Source organism: Melanerpes formicivorus, unplaced genomic scaffold (assembly GCF_026170545.1).
Source record: "Melanerpes formicivorus ecotype bairdi unplaced genomic scaffold, bMelFor1.0.p_v2 SCAF_11, whole genome shotgun sequence".
Classification (NCBI taxonomy): Eukaryota; Metazoa; Chordata; class Aves; order Piciformes; family Picidae; genus Melanerpes; species Melanerpes formicivorus.
In genome coordinates, this window is record NW_027142363.1 from 353,459 (window position 1) to 362,960 (window position 9,502).

Genomic DNA, 9,502 nt, shown 5'->3' on the forward strand with positions numbered 1-9,502 from the left:
GTGGGTGTGTGTATGAGAGAGAGAGAAGCTTTCAGAACTGAATTTGTTGTCAATGTTTTCTCTGAAAACAGTAGTGAAGTCCTGATTTCGAATAGTGTTCCGAACTCGAGCTGTCTCAGTGGAGGAACAAGGAGAAACCTTGCTTGGCTGTTGAGTACAGGTAGTTGCACTATTTCCCAGTCACCCTGTTGCCCTCACAAGCCCTGGTATCTCAGTGCACTCCTCAGTCCTGTGCTCAACGATGTGACCAAAGTGTCTCACAGTATGTGGTTTTCTTCCTCCTACCATGCCATTTTTCTAATACTTTGTTCTCTTCATCTTTCATTAAAAGTGGCTAATGTTCATGGAAGCTAAGTAATTGTTAGTTCAGAGTGCTCTTTCCTTTACTTGATAAACATCCTAATTGTAAAAGAGTCCCTTCAGTGGTGGGTCAGGGGTTGGCCTGGACGATCTTTGAGTTTTTTCCCAGCCAGATATATCCTGTGATGTGAAACAGCTGCTTTATTTCACAGCTCTGTTGGTGCCACGAGGGCACAGCCAGCTCTGTCTCTAGCCAGGCAGAGCTGTGAGGTAGGTGTACGTGTTTGTACATACACAAATGCATCTTGCCAACTGCCGTGTTCTGCCCATGCTTACTGTGCTTACAGGGTGTCTCTTGATCAGGGAAGAATTCTGATCCTGAATGCTGACAGACCTGCAGTGAGAGCCAAGAGCTGCTGTTATTAGTAGCCTTGTTTTTAGCATGCTGTTTAACGTAAGAAAAGGGAAGCTCTCTCTGGATCATTTGTGTGTTGAAATCCAAGCTCACACTTAGCATGGCCTCTTGCCTACCTCTTTTACAGCTAATCATTTTGTGTCAGCACATGCCTCTTTTCCAGTGCCACTTTTGTCCCTTTCACTACAGAGGTGATGCTTTGGAAGTATACACCACCTGATGTGATATTTTACTGACTTGTGCATTTCTTACCCCTGGACGAAACGGTGCAAGTTAAATAAGCAATCTTTACCTAGGGATGATTATTTAAAGCTAAGCCATTAATAAAATCCTCTGGCAGGTGGAGGCACTTAGTAATATCAATTAGTTCTCTCGATATGAAGTATTCATTTAATCAATTTATTTATCCTCTATATAAAGTTTGTTGCCTCTTGCAAGGTGGCTTGCAGCTGGGGTACGCCAGGCTGTTCACCCAGGAGAGCGTTCCGTGCGTGATATGGACCTGCTTTCAACAGCCTGGGGGAAAAAGAGCGAGTGGGTATGTTTTGCAAACATGAAGATGAAGCTGAGGGTTGGATTAAGGAAAAGATTAAGAGATGGCTTTGTGGAAATCTTCTGCTCAGGTACTGGGCTTGCTGTGTGGGGATGAGAGGCTGCCATGAGCGCTACTGTCACCTGTGTTTCTTCTCTAGTGCCATATTTCTCAGTTTTCTCTGTAAAGCTTTTGTGAACTGGAAGGCAATTTGTTTCAGGCTAGTGTAAAAGTCACTGAGAGCGGTAGAGTTTCATCATAAGGACTTAATTCATCATTCAGATTGCTTGGCTGATGATCTGCATGAAAGCTGTGTGGCAGAATAATGATTCAAAGTGACAGCTTTGAATCATATCAGCATGGGGATGTTAAAAAACCCAAATGTTTGGAGCTTTTCACAGGCATTTGGAAAAGCCATCGTGCTTTCAGTGCTCTTGGGACAGAGAGAAGTCTGATTTTGTGTTGCTTTTGCTCTGTCTCAGAGTGCACAGTGCAAACAGGGGCTCAGGCGCCTGCATGCTCTCTGGCAAGGAGCTGCCAGGTAGCTCACCAGCTTTTCTGGACAGCTCCAGCAAGACCCAAAAGCCAAAGCTGCTGTTTATGCAGATCTAAGGAAGCCTCTCTCCTGTGAGGAAGGCAGCTCTTTAGTCAGTCTGAGACAGCCCAAATGAAGTTCTGTATGAAACCAATTTGCTGTTTATGAAACTACTGTTAGAGAAAAGCAGTTGAATGTGCTGCTATGATATGCTTCCAGTAAATGCCAGCTGGGAGCAGAACCAGTGGTGGTTTTCACCTTTCCTGTAGCTTTGTGGCAGGGGAAATGATGGAGGTTTTGTTAGTTTCTTATTCTCATTGAGGAAAAAGCAATACAGCTCCCAAATGATCTTCCAGCTGGACACAGAAACAGGAGGCTGTACCTGAAGCCATGCTACAATTGGCTTTCTTGCAGTCATGACAGCTCTCTTTTTAATATAGAGTGTATTCTTGTGGAACTTGTGTCATGTTTCACTAGGCAAAAAGAAAAGTGCAGTGTCCTCTAGCACAGACACAGGGTCTGTCTGGGAGGATATTTCTGGTTCTTTACAGGGCTCTTGCAGGCACTAAGGAATAACAAGCTGAGGAGGGCTTGGCTGCTCTGGAGGGGAAGAAATCACCCCCCAAAAGGGAATGCCTCAAAACTTACCTGACCACTGCAGCTCACACATGCAATGTAGGAATTCCTGGGTGGCCATGGCTCATGCTGATGCTCCCTGGCTGCCTGCTGGCCCCACAAGCTGGCTGGCAGCTCCAGGGAGAAGTGGACACTGGTCAGCTGCCTCTTCTGATGGTGGTGGAGCCTGAGGAAGTTCACTATATTGCATGACAGCTTCAGGTAGGGTAAAAAGCAGAGGAGGTCATCCATAATTGAGCTGTACTGAGAACAATGCTCCTTACCCACGACCTACTGCTGCTTTCACAGTTAGGTTTCCTTGCATGGGAAGAAAGAGAGGATTTCAGAGGTTTACACCTGGAATTTCATGTGACCAGAGAGATTCTCGTCTGCTTCCCTCCTCTCAGGTACATGTTTCAGTTGTGCTTGTTTGCTTTAACACCTGGAAAATGGCATAGTATTTTAAGCATCTACTCCTCCAGGCAAGAGCATCTGCTGCCATGGTGAGAGGCTTCTGGCCAGGGGCTCCGAGCATCCCTTGTCGGATTAACATGCAGAAATTGGCAAGCCCTGTTGCTTATGCCTCCCAGCGTGGTTCCCAGAGGCATAGTACCTGTGTGGGAGGGTGCTGGAAGGCTGCTATAAGGTCTGCCCCGAGCTTTTTCTCCTCCAAGCTGAACAACTCCAACTCTAGCAGCCTAACAGCCTTCAGAGCAGAGGTGTTCTAGCTGATCATTTTTGTGGCTGCCTCTAGGCTCACTCCATGAGGTCCATGTCCTGCTTATGTTGGGAGCTGGAATTTTTGAGAGAGGAAGAGAGAGCGAGAATCACTTCCCTGGACCTACAGACCACATTTCTTTGGATGCATCTCAGGATATGGTTGGATTTCTGGGCTTGAAACACACATTACCAGATCATGAGGGAACATGATCGTAATTTCAGAGGTCTTTTCCAACCTGGTTGATTCTGTATGAAGGATGGGTATTCACTTATCACAATCTCCCTTTCTCAGGGGTTCTTCCTGTAGAGAAGCGGGACTGAGATTTCCAAGCCAGCTGGAACTATTTTTTCCCCTCTGCATTTACCACCATGAGACATAACCACAATGGAGAAGATGCAGTCTTGTCCTGTCTGTTCTTTATGAACTTTATCTTGTGATTCATAAAAAGTGATTCTTACTTTCCAACCTGCCCCTCTTCCTGAAGGCTTCCTGGTCAGTGTTGATATCTGATAAGTGAATGCATTTCCAGATATGCTTTATTGCTTTTTTCCTCCTTTCCTTCCTTATTTCTGAAAAGAAGGAGTGAGGGGGAAGAAATGGTCTGTAACTGAGGCACAACAGCAGAGATTTATTGAATGGTGAGAGCAGACTCCAGGGGCCTCCAGGTAAAAATAGTGTAATTATCACAATATCATCTGGCTAAACAGCTCCTGCTCCACCACCACCATTCCTGCACCCAGCCCAGAGCCTGGGGCAAGACCCTCACCATGCAAGATACCACCCAGAGGAGCTCAGCCTCAGTAAGAAGACTCAGTCAGCACCCACAGATGATACTGGAGAAGTTATCAATCATTGCCCTACCTAACCGGGGGGCCAGCAGGCCCCCCGGCCTTTTGTCACCACCACCATCACCCAGTGTGCACCAGGGGCACTCACCAGAGACGAGAGGAGGATCCTCAGCCCAGATGGGCTCAGCTTGGGGCTTCTGCCTTTCCTGGGGGGGATTAAAAAGAGGAGTGGGTGGGGTGGGCCAAATGGCCACACCTGGGGTGGGAGGAAACTCCAACAGAGCTCAGGTGCTCTGGGATTTGAGGGGAAAAAGGGGGGAAATGGGGTGGGTGCGGGACTTTTAGGGTGTCAGGTAATGATAGGACTAGGGGAATGGAAAAAAACTAGAAATGGGTAGATTCAGATTGGATGTTAGGAAGAAATTCTTCCCCATGAGGGTGGTGAGAAACTGGAATGGTTTGCCCAGGGAGGTGGTAGAAGCCTCATCCCTGGAGGTTTTTAAGGCCAGGCTGGATGTGGCTCTGGGCAACCTGATGTAGTTTGAGGGTTCCCTGCCCAGGGCAGGGCGGTTGGAACTGGATGATCCTTGAGGTTCCCTCCAACCCCAACCATTCTATGATTCTAAAACAGTGCAGTTTAGGCTGGATGTTAGGAAGAAATTATTCACAGAAAGAGAAATTGGAATGGAATGGAATGGAATGGAATGGAATGGAATGGAATGGAATGGAATGGAATGGAATAGAATAGGAGTAGACCAGGTTGGAAAAGACCTTCGAGATGAGCTCAGAGTTTGAGCAAACTTGTCCATTTGGAAAATAACAAGAGCTCATTGCTCTCTACACTACCTAAAAGGAGGTTGTAGTGAGGTGGGGCTTGGTCTCTTCTCCCTAGTATCAGGTGACAGAATGAGAGGAAATGGACAGAAATTGTGCTGGGGGAAGTTCAGATTGGATATTAGGAAAAATTGCTTTACTGAAAGAGTGGTCAAGTGTTGGAATAGGTTGCCCAGGGAGGGAGTGGACTCACCACCCTTGAAGTGTTCAAGAAATATGCCAGCGTGGCACTTTGGGATGTGTCATAATGGCTCTGTTGCTCTTAGGGTGGCAGTTGGACTCGCTGATGTTAGAGGTCTTTTCCAGATGAAACAGTTCTATGATCCTGTCATTCTGTGAGAATGGGCAAGCTTGGTCCTTGGCCTTTGGAGGCACCCTGGAAGGTGCAGGTGGAATTTTGGGGGCATTTTGTCCACATAGTGAGCTATTTCAGGCTTTCCCCCATGACACAGGAATATGTTTCAAGGCAGCATGGTTCTGCAAACGAAGCATCAATCAAAATGTCCTTGGTAGAGTTGGCTGCAGTCCCTACGTGGCCACACATTTTATATGTCCCAGGGTTCACTTCTTAACACATCAGTTTGCTCACCTGTGAAATGGAAGCAGGGGCAGCAAGAGGTTAGCAAGGAGATACTGAGGAGCAAAGTTGTGCTGTACCATAACAAGTGTTCTTTCAGTGAGAAGGTGCACTTTCCAGGCTTGGCACCGCTTGGTATTGATTAGCCAGGTGGTGAGGATTCCATTTTTAGCCAGAGTTATGAAATGCTTTCCTAGGGAATAATGCATTTTAAACATCACATGAGATTTAAGAATTACAGTTTAGTCTTGTGTTTCAAACAGTTCCAAATGACCTTCAGAGTGAGGCAGGCAGTGGCGTGAATATGCTGATGAAATCACTTTGCTTGCAAGATGTTTTGTTGGGTAATGAAATTCAAACCCGGTGCCCGTGTGGAGCTGGTGATGTTTGTCTGTCTAATACACCAATATTCATCAGTTCAGGGTGTGCAGGCAAAGTTCAGGCATGAATATAGATGACTAGGATTTTCTGGGAGCTCATATAATACTCTCTTTTATGTCCTGATCTTTGTAGCCAGCCGATGACCTTTATTTTACACTAATAATGCAAGAAAGCAGCACTACTGTATCACTTAGCTCCATGAATACAGAGATGAGTGAGCTCTCATCACTAATCAATTCAGCAAGTGAAAGTTCCATACAGGCCACACCTTGCCAGATGTGCTTGTACTGCCCAGCAGCGTTTTGAGTCACTTGGAGACTGTTTACTGCTCAGTCTCTGACCCTAATATTGTGAATGTGTTTCAGTCTGGTTTCAGGGTTAAGTTTTGTTACTTGAGTGTTTCTCTCAGTTCATTTTTTCATTTGAGTCAGTCATCAGCAAATTTGCAGATGATACCAAGTTGGGAGCAGGTGTTAATCTGTTAGAGGGTAGGAGAGCTCTGCAGAGGGACCTTGCCAGGCTGGACAGATGGGCAGAGTCCAACAGGATGGCATTCAACAAGTCCAAGTGCTGGGTGCTGCACTTTGGCCACAGCAACCCCATGCAGAGTAACAGGCGGGGGGCAGAGTGGCTGAGAGCAGCCAGGCAGAGAGGGACCTGGGGGTGCTGACTGACAGCTGCCTGAACATGAGCCAGCAGTGTGCCCAGGTGGCCAAGAAGGCCAATGGCATCCTGGCCTGCATCAGGAATAGTGTGGCCAGCATAGTATCATAGTATCATTCAGGGTTGGAAGGGACCACAAGGATCATCTAGTTCCAACCCCCCTGCCATGGGCAGGGACACCCCACACTAGATCAGGCTGGACAGAGCCTCATCCAGCCTGGGCTTAAACACCTCCAGGGATGGGGCCCCAACCACCTCCCTGGACAACCCATTCCAGGGCTTCACCACTCTCATGGGGAAGAACCTCCTCCTCACCTCCAGCCTGAATCTCCCCACCTCCAGCTTCATTCCATTCCCCCTAGTCCTATCACTACCTGAGATCCTGAGCAGTCCCTCCCCAGCCTTCCTGTAGCCCCCTTCAGATACTGGAAGGCCACAATTAGGTCACCTCAGAGCCTTCTCTTCTGCAGACTGAACAGCCCCAACTCCTTCAGTCTGTCCTCATAGCAGGAGCAGGGAAATCATTGTGCCCTTGTACTCTGCACTGGTTAGGCCACACCTTGAGTCCTGTGTCCAGTTCTGGGCCGCTCAGGTCAAGAAGGACATTGAGACACTTGAAGGTGTCCAGAAAAGGGCAACAAGGCTGGGGAGAGGTCTTGAGCACAGCCCTGTGAGGAGAGGCTGAGGGATCTGGGGTTGCTTAGCCTGGAGAAGAGGAGGCTCAGGGGAGACCTTATTGCTGTCTACAACTCCCTGAAGGGAGGTTGTAGCCAGGTGGGGGTTGGTCTCTTCTCTCTAGCAACCAGCACCAGAACAAGAGGACACAGTCTCAAGCTGCACCAGGGGAAGTTTAGGCTGGAGGTGAGGAGAAAGTTCTTCACTGAGAGAGTTGTTAGCCATTGGGATGTGCTGCCCAGGGAGGTGGTGGAGTCACCATCCCTGGAGGTGTTTCAAGAGGAGATTGGACGTGGCACTTGGTGCCATGGTCTAGTCATGAGGTCTGTGGTGACAGGTTGGACTCTGATCTTTGAGGTCCCTTCCAACCTTGGCTATACTGTGATACTGTGATTGGTGATTCTGTGATTCTGTGATTTTGACTGAACCTGGATAAATACAGGCAGCTTTTCAGGTTGAATTAAGAGATTGAACATTATCTTGGTAGGAAAGAGCACAATGTATCTGTGTAAGCTTTGATCTGAAGTATGAGAAATGTTTCTGTTTTTCCAGAGCAGTAATTTCAGATTATTCAAAATTTAGGAAAATCCACATATTTATTTTTCTTCATCTTGTCCCTTTACTGGTGTAAATATTGTGAAGCCTCATTATGCTCCTATTAGTTGTCACAAGATTAGAAGTAATCCCATAAAAGAAGGTGCCTGAAGCTGCTGTTTTCCTGGACAGCCTTCTTCCCTCAGTTTATCCTGCAGGAGCCATCTGGATCATCTGCAGCAGACAGTTCCTGTGACCCTGCTGCTCAGCAGTGCCTGAGTGTTCTGCCCAAAACAGCCTCACATCATTAAAAAAATGCAATGATTGTTTGATTTGATTTATGAAAGCTCATCAAAGATTCCCAGAGCCTTAGGTGAGGCACTTGGTAACGTTTCTGACTTTCTGAATGACTTTTCCTTATAAAACTTTCCATTTAAATATATTGATCCTGTTTATTTTATGCCAAATTTGTTGAAAACAAAGATTTTGCTTTTAGCTTTGGGACAATTTTATAGCTGAGAACCATTCATCAGTTCTACTGGTCAGACATCCAACTGTAATTGGGAGCATATCAACCTGCTCCTCTTCCCTGGGAGGGCAGACGGGGGAGCAGGGACAGGAGGCAGAGAGCAGGAGGGAAGCAGAAGAGCACATCAGGTGATTGTTGTGCCAGAGTGACAATAAGGAGAGGAAAAGAGAATCCTCATTGTGGTCTATTTTCTGTGAGTTTCCAGGGAAGCTGAGAAATGGGGAAACAATAAAAATCAGCCTCCTAGGATGTGATTTCAGTCGTTACCTATTACATGTCCCTCACACTCCTCTGCTACAGGGGCTTGTGCATGCATATGAGTGACTCCACTTGGGGTAAGATGTTTTGCTAGTAAAGGCATAAACTGGGAAGCAGAGGATGTATGTGTTTGCACCACAGCATCAACAAGGATGGAAAAGACCTCAGAGACCATCAAGTCCAACCTATCACCCAGCACCTCATGACTAACTAAACCATGTCTTCAAGGCTTTCACATGAAAAAACACATGGAAAATACAGACTTTTGACACTGGAAAGGATGTTGTGTGGGGCTGAATTTGCTGAAAATTAGTCAGTTATCTCTGAGCTTTAAACCTGGCCTTTAAGGACTGTGAAATCATTGTTATTAATAGCATTTTGTAAATGTCTTAAAGATCTTAATCTAACACTCTTTTCCACATGGTTGGCTAACTTCGTGGCTGGGCCTAGTCACAGCTGCTTGCAGCCCAATTCTACCCTTGTCCAGTTGGGCTGGAACGAGCTGGGAGCACTGCTGTGCAGCGTCAGGCTCTCTCCAGCCCTGTGTGGGCAGCAGGTTGCAGCCTGACCGGGAAGGTGAAGCAAAGCAGTGGAACTTGCCTTCCTGAGCTGTTTGTGTTTGTAAGCCTTATCTGTGAGTTTGAAGACACTTTATGGTGCTGCCCATGTGGGGAGGTGCTGACAAAAAGGCTGAGGTTGTTCTCTGAGAGCCGTGGGAGCAATGCCTTCCCCTGCAGGTAACAGATCAGGCCTGCTCTGTATGCCCAGGGGCTCTGTTCTCCCAAGATGATCTCACGTTAAGGACAGGTGGTTCAGAGAGACAAGTAATCTTACCTTCTCATTGCTCTTCATCCAGTAGTCACCCCGGGTGTAAATCAGGCTTTAAGGCTATTGTTTGCTCTAATGCAATTACACATGTTTTTTGCTTAGACTCCAGGGAACCAGCCCTGGGCAGCAAGACTGGATAAGCCTGCTATAGGTTTTTAAAAGAGAATTGAATTGTGCTGGTCCCTGGGAAAGTGATTTCCTTTGAAATGTTTAATCTGTCCTCCCTCCCCATGATTTGTGAATGAAACTATCCATGGCAGAGGCTGACAGCCAATTTGTGTTTTACCCAAGAAACCTCCCCCCCCCCCCCCCCGCCC

The 9,502-nt window shown here is 47.0% G+C and overlaps 1 protein-coding gene across 1 annotated transcript in view; it reads left to right on the forward strand.

Moving 5' to 3' along the window:
- Positions 1-598: 598 nt before the first annotated feature.
- Positions 599-9,502, forward strand: part of POU1F1 (POU class 1 homeobox 1) — a 13,465-nt gene continuing 4,561 nt past the window's right edge. The window contains exons 1-2 of the mRNA XM_068144818.1: positions 599-648; positions 1,730-1,788. Coding sequence (XP_068000919.1) covers positions 599-648; positions 1,730-1,788 — 109 coding nt within the window. The remainder of the gene's footprint in view (positions 649-1,729; positions 1,789-9,502) is intronic.